The sequence below is a fragment of the Lithobates pipiens genome, unplaced genomic scaffold (genome assembly GCF_037356315.1).
Source record: "Lithobates pipiens isolate NorthernLeopardFrog02 unplaced genomic scaffold, aLitPip1_a1.2 Scaffold_27, whole genome shotgun sequence".
Lineage (NCBI taxonomy): Eukaryota > Metazoa > Chordata > Amphibia > Anura > Ranidae > Lithobates > Lithobates pipiens.
In genome coordinates, this window is record NW_027507788.1 from 102,918,762 (window position 1) to 102,931,588 (window position 12,827).

The window sequence follows — 12,827 nt, forward strand, 5'->3', positions numbered from 1 at the left end:
TAAGATCAATCAAATGCAAACTAACTACAGTGAGTCCCCTTAGATGGTGACAGCAGATGGATGGAGCCGGGAACATGGCAGAAATAGACACGCCAGGATCCATGTGAAATGTTTTTTTTTTTCAATTTTTCAAGAATACATAGCTTGAAGAGCAACGTTTTTACATTTTTATATATCTTTTGTCTGCTATGAAGAAACACCACAAAGTAAATTATCGTGACATACCGGTAATTGTTGCGTTCCACCGCATTCTAAAGATGTTTGGTCATTTGCCTTTTCATGGAACCTTTCCAGTCAGGCCCCTCACACTTAAGATTAAATATAAATATTCTACACACACATACATCTAAAAGATTGTATACAAAGCTGTAACATCATTATTATTTCATACCAATCTTGAAGTTGATGTAACCTTCTCCACCGCTCATCACTAACATAGTGGAATTTCCTGAACTTTCACTGCCACCTACTGGTACTGAAGGGTTGATGCAACCTACAAATATCAAAATGTTTAGAATAATTACTGCAACATTATAAATGGGTTATAATTGCAAATACTGCATGAAGTATTTATTTTTGAACACTGGTTTCCAAAAAACGTTTGTAAAAGTCAATTTACAAAGATTATCACTTCCAATGACATCGAGGTCCATTCCCACCAGAACACAGTGTGCTGCACTGCAGGCGTTCCGGCACGCTGAGGCAAATTGTGGCACAGAGTTGGGCAGCTTGTTCAGAACATGCATATTGTGAAAAGAAGCCCGGTCACAACCTAGCAGATAGGCGTACCAGTGACATGGATGGAGGTTCCAGTACTCTTCCACCAGTAGAGATTGGAGGCTATTTGATCATTTCAGCCAGAGGTTGTGTGGCACTGGGTAGGGACAGAGGTGTTGTAGATAACATAAGTTATGTGACGAACATCTAAAGCTGCATCACACGAAGTACAAGGTGAAGCCATCATTTGCTGGGCCATGTCAGCATCGGTCAAATCTCACCAGTGACTTTGACCAGTCAACAAGGGTTTTGGGATAATAAAGCCCCCAACCAAGACCAGGTGCAGGGTGGAAACAGCAAGCACCAATGAGATCCGATGTAGGGCCTTCAGTCCCTTATGGGGTCCTTAAATTAAAGGGCATCCTCCAGCGGAACTGGAAGCTGCTTTGTTTCCCTCTGTGCACCTCATTGGGCAATAGAGAAATAAACTGACTCTACACATATGTGACATTTAAAATTTGTAAACTATTTCACTGTATTAGCAGCAAGGGTGTGTATGGTCACTCAACTGGCTGAAAATGCAAATGTTCAGTAGTCAGTGGAACACCAACGGGGGAGGGGGGTTTGCCCCAGGTGCCACATATTGGGGGGGGGGGGGGGGTCAAACTTTGATAACTCTCTGTGAATATAGGGATAGCTGCATCTGTCACAGGGCTGAGTGTCTGTTCTGTTCTCACCTAGCCCAGACAGCACATCTCCCCCTCCACATGAATCAGAGAGGCTGGATCGGCTCTGCCCACACTCCGGGCAGCCCGTGCACCGTGTTAAATCGAGCAGCCGACAGCCACATTGTAAACCTGAAGCCGTTCTGGGCACTGGGGACTGAAGTGTGCTGTGACAGGACTCTCCCTCCTCTTCCTTCTCTCTATCCTATGTTGTCCTCCAGCAGACCCTTTTCTTTAGACCCCTTTCACACTGAGGCGCTTTACAGGCGCTACAGCACTAAAAATAGCGCCTGTATAGAGCCCTCTCCGGAGGACTTTCACACTGAAGTGGTGCGCTGGCAAGACGCTAAAAAAAAAGTCCTGCAAGTAGCATCTTTGGAGCGTTGAAAGGGCGGTGTATACACTGCTCCTAAACTGCTTCTGTCTATTGAATCAAATGGGCAACGCTGCGGAACCGTTTTAACCCTTTTTCAGCCGATAGCGCGGCGCGCGCGGGGGGGGGGGGGTTAAAACCGCGCCCGCTAGTGGGCGAAACACCCCATAAAAACGTCAGTAAAGCGCCGCTAAAAATAATAGGATTTTTACAACAGCTTACCTGTAAAATCCTTTTCATTCGATGTACATCAGGGGACACAGAGCCATAGTAATAACTACGTGGGATGTTCCATAGGGGGGAGACAGAATCAAGGAAACAGGAGGTCAGAGGACTCATACTGCAGCCTGCAGTATATGCTGTGCCCAAAGGCAATATCCTCATGACCTTTAATATCGATTTGATAAAATCGGATAAACGTCTGAACCCCAGACCAAGTTGCGGTCTTACAGATCTGAGCCATAGAGGCCTGACGATGCACCACCCAAGAGGCACTAATCGCCCTGGATGAGTGTGCTCTTAATCTGAGAAGGAAGAATTTTCTTCTTTAAGCTGAAGCTCGAACAATCACTTGACAAATCCATTTGGAAAATAGTGGATCTTGACGCTGCCTGTCCACATTTTGGATCCTCTGGCCGTACAAACAAAACCTGTGTTTTGCGAACCTGAGCGGTCGCCTTTAAATAGATTCTAATCGCTCTTACTACATCAAGAGAATGTAGTGCCTGCTCTTCCATAGATTAAGGCTTCTGGGGAGAAATAAAGAAGAATAATATCTTGGTTTAAATGAAAACCTGTTACCACTTTTGGTAAGCATTCAGGATAAGGACATAAAACCGCCTCATCCTTATGCATGATGAAATATGGCTCTTACAAGACAGAGCCGTTAGTTCCGATACTCTTCTAGCAAAAGAAATGGCAAGCAAAAAAGATTATCTTTCTTGCCAAATAACCAAGAAAATTTATCTTAAGGTTCAAACGGCTGATTTAACAAAGCCGATGAGACCAATCTTAAATCCTAAGGATTTAGAGGTGCCCTGATAGGGGGAATAAACCGTGTTACCCCCTGAATAAGCTACGCACCAAGAGTGGGAAGCAAGAGGCCATAGGAAAAGACATCGACACAGCCTGGATCTAGCCCTTGATAAAAGTCAAGGCCAGCTTCATTTGAGATTCCATATGCAGGAATACTGCCTATTGACATACTTCCTGGGGTGCCAACCCCTGGATCCATACCAAGAAACCAATGCCTTCCAGATTCTATAGTAAGTGATTCTGGAAGCCGGCTTCCTGGCATTAGTCAAAGCAGACACTACCGAAGGAGATCATCCACGATCTTTTATAGAGTGAGATTCAACAGTCAAACCTGTTAAACTCCTTGTCCGTAAAGTAGGATGAAATACCGGACCTTTTGCGTAAGAAGGTCTGGCTATAATGGCAGAGTCCAAAGGAGTTAAAACAGGCAGTGAGGAAATGCAATATCACCTGCTTACTATGGCTCACTTTTTAGTTGAGTAGTCTCCGACCATCTCTTGTGTATCATGTCTGAAGCCTCTGACCATCTCCTGTAGTATGTCTCTGCAGTCTCTGACCATGTCCTATAGTGTGCCTGCAGCCTTCGACCATCTCTTGTATCATGTCTGCAGTCTCTGACCATCTCTTGTATCATGTCTACAGTCTCGGACCATCTCTTGTATCATGTCTGCAGTCTTGAACCATCTCTTGTATCATGTCTGCAGTCTCTGACCATCTCGCCTTCTCCTGTAGTATGTCTGCAATCTCTTACTTACACTTAAGCACATTGCAAAAAGTATTAGCTATATGTTTATGCCAAAGGTAGGACCCTTCAGGGGGGGCAGAGAGTAAAAGGGGGCACTGTGATTAGAGATATGGGGGGCGGGGCAGACTACAAGGGGCACTGTGACGGGGAGAATGTAAAGTTTGTGCAATAAATATTGTAGAAAATATTAAAAAATGTTGTGGGTGTTTTACATTTTAAAGTTTGGGGGGGAGTGCCAGATATAGGATTGGCGCCAGGTGCCAAATGCTCTAGTTACGCCCCTGCCAGTGGTGGTGAAACACAAAAGTATGCCTTGATGCGGTGGCAGTGAGTACAATGCTTAAAAAAATAAAATCACCAAAACAATTGCAGTATACCTTTTGCTAGGAAACAGAAATCTTACCTGGAACATATGCAAAGAACCTGACAGCATCTCGATGACCATGAAAGGAGACTTGTGCATACTCCACAGTACAGTATGGAGATCTCTGGGAAGAAAAGTCCTGGGAGCTTTTCTCTTCATCATTTATTTCTTCTGACTTGGCATCCAATCCTGAAAGCACACAGTAGTTTAATACAGTGTTTCCCAACCTTTTTTAAGTCAAGGCATCCTTAAAAATTATGGACAGTCTCGAGACACCCCATTTTAAAATGTAAAAAACTATTCTAATAGTTTTATAGAAATGCAGCAACATCCACACGTTTGATGCCCAACGTTAGAGGTGATTTATTCTTCCGGAGCAAATCCATTTTTACACACTGGTACTGACTAGTATTCCAATGTTTCTCTTCTCCCTCAATTTTTCTCCATCAGTCAGCTAATGTGACCTCAGTGCTGAGGGAGAGGAGCAGAGAATGGTCAAACAAGGAGGATGTCTGTTGCCTCCACAACATCCTTATCAATTGATGATATCATTGGTTGTTACGATGTCAGTGTCTAGAAAGTTGTAATGGTGCATAATAAAAACCTCTGGCTTTGTATAACTAAAAGGCAGGCTTGATCCACCGGTTGGCTTGTATACAATTTGTGATCGTTTTTTAGGCATTTTGCCAAGGTACCCCTGAAGGAAAGGAAATTTTCTATCAGGAGGGAAACCACTGTAAGCCCTTGTACACACGGTCGGACATTCCGATGGACTATGTCCTATAGGACAGTGTTGTCGGATAATTCGACAGTGTGTGGGCTCCATTGGACTGTTTCCGTCGGATCCGACGGACCAAGTTTTCCAGCTGAGCTATAAAATTTTCAGACAAAATGCTCCGATCGGACATACTCCGCTCATGTGTAGCCTACTCCGATGGACAAGGTGCCAGGCATGCTCAGATCAAATTCCTAGACCAAAGCTATTGGCTACTAGCCGGAACGTAGTCCCGTCCTAACGAAATAACGCCATCACGTTAAGTCCGATCGGATTTTCTGACAACTTTGTCCGACCGTGTGTACAAGGGCTTAGAGTGGCTTACATATCTCACAGTGAACATTAATGAACTAGTCAGCCAGTAAAAACTTTAAAAAGTAAAACACCTGCCTAAGAACAGGCCCTACAAAGCCTCTTCTGTTAACTTTATTAGCCTTAAAACTCCCTTCTGTGTGCTGCCTTGATTTAATGCGGTATTAAAGTATTTTTTTTTTTACATTGAGCTACAGGTAAGCCTATAACAAAGCTTACCTGTAGGTAAAAAGAATATCTCCTAAACCTGTACGGTTTAGGAGATATTCCCCTCGCATGCAGCCGCTGACTTTAGCTGCACATTTGAATCTGAATTTCCTGGAAAGAAGTCTCCCGTGCGCATGTGCTGGAGTGACGACATTGTGGCTCCGGCCACTCACGTCGCTAAAGCCGTGATACCCGGAAGACATGCCAAGGGAAAATGTCAGCTCCGAGATCACCTGCCGACACCCCATTGTAAGGTATTTTATAATGAGCTAGTATGTGATGCATATGAGCTTATTATGCCTTTTTCCTTACAGGTTTAAAAAAAAATAAAAAAATCTGCAGGTTTACTACCGCTTTAATTGATAATAGGAATTACTTCTGTGCTTAAGGTGATTGTATCCATACTAGTGTCCTTGCACTGGTGATTTTTTATTTTTTTTGTAAATGTTGACACAGACAGCAGAGCTCAACCCTGAGCCTGGCTCCCTCATCATAGGATTTGACTGGCAGGCGTGGGAGCCAATGCCTCAATGAGGAGGGACAGAGGCAGGAGAGCTGCTGTTCTTGCAAACATCACTGGATTGAGATCAGGCCAAGGTAAGTACAGTATAAGGGAGGCTTGGGGGAGACCCTGTGCAACAGAAGGTTTTGTTACCTTAACACATAGCATGCATTAAAGGTAATAAAAACCATAAGGACTTAAACCATTTTAAAGTAGCACTGATATGAGAGAAATATATGAAATATCTGAAAGTATGAGAGAAACCATTGCTGACATCATTCCAAAAAGTATTAGTTGCCCGACTTATGCTGACCCACTTCCTCCAACATATTTTAGTCACTACCCAAGTAAGAAGTATGGAGATCAGATCGTTTATATCTACATACTAAAAAAGTGGGAAAGTGAGAAGGATGGGACTTTAAACGAGGAGTACATATGATATTATGTGCCTCCATCCCTAGATCCCCTAATAAAATATCTACATATTTGCTGAAGGTCACTTGTTCAAATTATTGAAGCCACAGTTTTTTTCAGATGGCAGGTTCCATGTTTATCTTATGATCTTATCTTTCCTTTAAGGCCACTTAAATGTTTTCACTGGGCAGTTGATCAGGGCTTAAACCAGGAAGCAGAAAAGTTACTAGACATGAGGTTCGCTTTTTCTGCTACTATCCGTATCTTCCTTCTCTAATCATTGTGTGTTTGTGAGTGTGGACGTAAAGAAGGGGACTGAGGGCTATCCACCTGACCACGTTTGCTCTGACCATGGCTTCGAATCGACTTCTCTCTTGTCTCTGAGCTACCAAAGACCTGCTATGCCTTTCTGTAGACACCACTCCAGTGCATAAGCTGTACTCCTGGGTTCCCCTGAAAGCATCCCAACAGGCGACCCGTGCTACTCTGGGCTTGACTCCTTCTGTTCCACCTTCAGGAGTGTGTCTGAATGGGTATATTTCTCTTTATTTCATGGGGCCTTTATTTTGGGTTAAACTGCTTTACTTTATTCCTGCAAAGCTTCCGTAAAAATAAAATGGGGCTTTTGTTTCTGGGGTGGAATTTTGGGGTTTCCTTTTTCTTTTGTGGGTGTTTTTTTTTTTTATATATATTGATAGGGACCACTTTTTGAGAAAAAAAACATTCCCCTCTGGGTGATCTATGTACATTGTTGCTGATTTCTACCTTTTGTTATTCTGAAGAAATCACTGTTTGTTCCTCTGTGCTGAGTGGATCTAATGGGAGAGGTTTCATAATTAACAACCAGCTGCAGGGCTCTCATGAGGAAATCTGCTGGGCATGCATCCCTTTAGACATGGTCCTACTGGGAGTATGCGAGTTGCAGGGGATGCCTGAAATCTGACTTGTATTTTAAGCAGACTTCTAGAAACATCTGTGAGTCAATCACACAAGCAGGAAATTAGGTTTCTGGGGAGTGGTCAGTACACATTCTATATACAGAACACCTCTGGGTAGTCATATAGCATTGCATGTTCAGAAAATTACAGGCTGTAGCTTGAAAAGGAAAGGTATCTGTTTAATAACATTCAATTACAATTTGACTTGTGTCGCAATTGTAGATGTTATATTATTTTTTCGCTATTTTTTTCCCTCATGAAAGAGGAGTTACCCTTTTACGTTTTGGAGTGCTTAAAGTAGAGAATTCGCCTGGTGCATACCATCTGTTCTTGGCGCCAGCTTATATTTGCTGCATTGTTTAAAAAAAAAAAAAAAAAAAAAAAAACAGTATACACATAATCCATCTCATTAAACTCACATTCACTGAATCCCCCTATCCCCATAGATAAAATAAAGGTTATATATATTGAAGTTAGGCCTATTATTTCTGATTAAAACTTTCCTTCTGCTGGCCAAGTGTATACTGTGGTATTCTCTACAGTATCTTTATTCTTGTAGTACAACTCCAGCCTATGTAAATTTGGGCCTAGCCTTGCTCATTAAAATGTGCTGCTGTCTGTTCACTTTTTCTCTAGTACATTTTGACCCATTATCCCGCATTTATATCCTGCTGATAGACGAGTTTTACACTGCTGTATCATCTGTAGTTTCCTAATTCTTAATGAGAGCTTGACAGAAATTGGCCAGAGGATGGACGGTTTTGTATCAGCAAGAACGAGGGAAAGCCACAGTGAACTACTGGTCAATGTCTATCTTCCAGCAAAAGCAGGCATATTACTGAAAATAATTGATGAAAATATGCTGTTCCTTAAAGCTACCTTAGATAAGTGTATTTTTCTTACGCACTAATCAGGCCTGGAAGAGATGGGAAATTACATCTGATTCTTAAAGTGGATGTAAACCCAATTTTTTTTTTTTTTTTTGATGTCATAATGTAGAGTGTAAGATTTCCTATCATTTGAACCCAGTCTTGCCACAAAGAGTTAATCCAGCTCCGAGCAATCCTTTTATTGTTCAGTGAGATAAATCTTGACAAACAGAGAAAAACTTTGTCAAATCCTTGCCCTTGATGTGAGTGACAAGTGATTTACATATCTGGTGCACTAGCCTAAGAGACATGCATTATTTTTAATTCCCTCCCACTCCTTTCTTCTGCTGCTCTGCCAGGATTGGCTGTTCCACACCTCTGCATATTTGGGCATGCTGAAGTCATGTGGTTACTTTCCTGTCTTTTGACTGAATGTTAGAGATCATAGCAGAAGTTCAGTGTAAGAAATACACAGGAGAAAATGCATATTGATAAGGGGAGTGTAAAGGTGGGTGGGGAGTCTACTGACATCACAACTCCACCCACGAAGCTCCAAACAGACCTACCCACAGAATCTGCAGTTTTTTGGGTCTCATAACAGATAGAGGGGAGACATTTGACAGGTAAAGATACATGCAGGAGGCATGTATATCCTTATAGATAACCCCTATGGCTACTTCAAGAAACAAGTGAAAGGTTGTATAACCAGTGAGGAATCTTTTGACGTGGAAGACATACACCAACCATAGATCAAAAGCATGAATGTTGGTTAACCTGATTCAACCTGAAAGCTGGAACAAACAGAAGAAAGACCCGAAACTAGAACTGTGGTCAGTGAGGAGAGAGAACTCCCGTGAACAGGAACTTGAACAGGGAAGAGAACGTCCCAAGAATGACCTACTTGTAGAAGAAAGGCAAGGCCTGGTCTAAACAGAAAAAAAGGCCCTACGCCTCAACTCGCCGGATCCCATAGGAATCCACGGAACATAAAACTCCATGTTTAAAATGGTACCAAGAAGACATTTACCTTGTCAAAATGTAAAAATATAAATACATATATTGCTAATGTGCAATCAAAGTGCAATAAGTAATAAAAGAAAACCAAACCTGTAGAAAATTCAAAACAGATAAAACAGTGCAATGCCATAGATGTGCAAAAAAAAACTATTCACAAAAGTTCACAGTCCCTGTGTAGACACACAGCAAACATAGAAGTGTTCAGATAAACAGTGTAATATCATAAATCTCTTCTTCAAAAACCAGTGTTCTCACGCCACACCACACATTGTGCCAGATAAGTGCCTTTTATTCCCAGAGAAATCACACAGGTGGAAGCAGATGGAAATGGACTCACCAGATACGACCTATTTAGGATTAGAGTAGGTCAGATGGCGCTTGTTAAAATCATGCAGGTTTGCTCACATCTCGCATCTCACGGGTGGTAAACAAACTCCATCATACAGAAACCAAGGAAAGAGATCCACAGACAGTTTTAGTATAGCTTAAAAAGGTTCAAGAAAAGCTACAACAGCCGTGTGCTCAGCCCAGAACTAAGGTACAGTCGCATACACATCCTGCCTCAAGCGCACCACGTGAATCCAGCATGTGTGCGCTGCCGCAAATGGCGTGACATCACATCACATATCCCTGCCCAACAATTTTTGGCATTAGATGACTTTGTCAAAATGAAATTGGGAAACTTCTGCAGAATATAGGTTAACCTAATTTCTAAGAAATAGATACAAAAAAATACATATAACACAAACTAGCAAGGTTGCACACTGCTCCTCCACCATCCATCAATTTAAAAGGATAAGTTCACCTTTGAAACAACATGTTACATGTTCCACCTGTTTTTTGGGTGGAACATGTAACATGTTCCAGCATCTCCACCTTCTCCCTGATCCTCCTCTCATTGTGACAGCGGCAGAGGATCTTCTCCCCACATCCACTATAACAATTTAAAGGGGTTGTAAAAGCAGAAGGTTTTTTTTTTTTTATCTTTATGCATTAAGATAAAAAAAAACTTCTTTGTGCTACTGCTGTTAATCAAAGTCAGCTAGCCAATCAGCAGAGAGAGGGGGCGGGGCCAGGTCAGGGTCTGTGTCTGAATGGACACAGGGAGCTGTGACTCAGCTTAGGTGCGCCCATAGCAAGCTGTTTACTGTGGGGGCACTGAACAGGAGGGAGGGGCCGTGGCTCAGTGTCCGAATGGACACACAGCGCTATGACTTGGCTCCAGTATCCCCATACCAAGCTGTTGAATGCGGGGGCACTCGATCGGAGGGAGGGGCCAGGAGCAGCAAATAGGGACCCAAGAGGAGGAGGATCTGGGCTGCCTTGTGCAAAACCAAACTATACAGAGAAGGTACTTTTTTTTTTTTTTTTTTTAAAACAAGACTACAATCACTTAACTTTAATAACCACTTGACCTCTGGAAGATTTACCCCCCTTCATGAACAGGCCATTTTTTTTTCGATAAAGCAGTTACTTCAACTGACATTTGCATGGACATTATACGCTGTACTCAAATAAAATTTTTCCCCCACAACTAGAGCTTTCTTTTGGTGGTATTTGATCACCTCTGCATCTAACTTTTTGCGCTATAAAACAAAAAAAAAAAACAATTTTGAAAAAAACAAAAACAAAACAATATTTTTCACTTTCTGCTATAAAACACATCCAATAAAAAAAAAATCTAATTTCTTCATAAAAGTTAGGCCAATATGTATTCTGCTACATATTTTTGGTAAAGACATTAATATAAGCATATATTGATATTTTACACCAGTGGTTTTCAACCCTGTCCTCAAGAAATTCCAACAGGCCACATTTGCAGGTTTTCCTTTATCTTACACAGGTGCTTTAAGGCCCCTTTCACACTGGGGCGGTGCGGGCGTCGGCGGTAAAGCGCCGCCATTTTTAGCGGCACTTTACCGTCGTTTTAGCGGCGGTCTGCGGGCGCTAGCGGGGTGGTTTTAACCCCCGCTAGCGGCCGAAAAAGGGTTAAAACCGCCCGCAGCGGCGCTTTGCCGGCGGTATTGCCGCGCTGTCCCACTGATTTCAATGGGTAGGAGCGGTTTAGGAGCGGTGAATACACCGCTCCTTCACCGCTCCAAAGATGCGGCTAGCAGGACTTTTTTCACTGTCCTGCCAGCGCACTGCTCCAGTGTGAAAGCCCTCCGGCTTTCACACTGGAGTGAAAGGGGCCGGTTTTTTTCAGGCGCTACACAGGCGCTATTTTTAGCGCTGTAACGCCTGAAAACCGCCCCAGTGTGAAAGGGGCCTAAATCAGAGTCAGTCAATGGCTTGGAATTTTGGACAGCAATTTTATCGAAGAGAAATTATCAAAACATGGCCTGTTGGGGGTACTTGAGGACAGGATTGAGAACCACTGGTTTACATGAATGTTATGGTGTCTACAAACTATGGGATATATTTATGGATTTTGTACTATTATTTTTTTTAATTCTAGTAATGGCGGTGATCAGAGACTTATAGCGGGACTGCGATATTGTGGTGGACAATCTGACATTTTGTGGGAACCAGTGACACCAATACAGTGATCAGTACTAAAAATATGCACTGTCACTTTACTAATGACACTGGCTGGGAAGGGGTTAAACATCTAAGAGCGATCAAAGGGTTAAATGCGTGCTTAACCAGTGTTTTTGTCACATGTGTGCTGCTTTTACTAAGGATGGATTTTATCCCCTGCTTTGCTCTGTGTGTTTTACGTTTGGCGGGTGCCAGTGGACATCCAGTGCCCAGCACCTGCAGATGGGCACATCCAGTGCCCAGCACCTGCAGATTAATGCGCAAGTACAGAATTGCATATACATATATATATATATATATATATATATATATATATATATATATATATATATATATACACACATATATATATATATATATATATATATATATATATATATATATATATATATATATATATATATATATATATATATACACACATACATACACACATTAATATATAATATATATATTACATATACACATACACACACACACACACACACACAGTAGGGCAAAAAAGTATTTAGTCAGCCACCAATTGTGCAAGTTCTCCCACTTAAAAAGATGAGAGAGGCCTGTAATTGTCATCATAGGTATACCTCAACTATGAGAGACAAAATATGGAAACAAATCCAGACTATCACATTGTCTGATTTTTTAAAGAATTTGCAAATTATGGTGGAAAACTAGGATTTTTTGTACTCACCATAAAATCCTTTTCTCTGTAATTCACCGACTGACACAGCTCCTCTCTTGGGCAACAACCCTCCAGCCTACCAGGGAGACCTCAGTACATCAACAAGCAGTATAACGTAAAGATAAAAAGGAGGGGCGGGTGCTGTATCGGTCGGTGAATTACATAGAAAAGGATTTTACGTTGAGTACAAAAAATCCTATTTGCTCTTATATTCACCGACCGACACAGCTCCTCTCTTAGCCATTGGGACATCCCCAAGCAGTGCCAAAAGAGGGGTGGGAAAGCATAGAAACTTCATCCACCATGGCAAGTGGGAACTAGTGAAACTTTACCCACAAACAACAATAGTGCATGGAAAAAACCACCACAAAAACCAGGGTACCCTGAACAGGAGTGACTACCCATAACCGCACCAAAAAACTGCTGAATGTAATGCAACAGCGCATTAACTTAACGGTACTGTGTTTTTAATCGAAAAACCAGGAAAAAATAAATATATATTGCATATTCAATTGCAACTATACAGCCGCCTGCAAAACTTTGCGGGCAAAACAGGCATTAGCCGATGCACTGACGCCCACCTTGGTCGCCGCCTCACACACCTGAGCGAC

General features: G+C 42.1%; 1 protein-coding gene across 1 annotated transcript in view; it reads right to left on the bottom strand.

Annotated features, from left to right (window-relative positions):
- The window catches only part of LOC143934034 (C-Jun-amino-terminal kinase-interacting protein 4-like), a 167,814-nt gene that overhangs the window by 11,618 nt on the left and 143,369 nt on the right, over nt 1-12,827 (bottom strand). Inside the window, exons 27-28 of the mRNA XM_077457281.1 lie at nt 3,999-4,148; nt 392-493 (exon numbers count right to left, since the gene is read on the bottom strand). Of these exons, the coding sequence (XP_077313407.1) occupies nt 392-493; nt 3,999-4,148 (252 nt within the window). The remainder of the gene's footprint in view (nt 1-391; nt 494-3,998; nt 4,149-12,827) is intronic.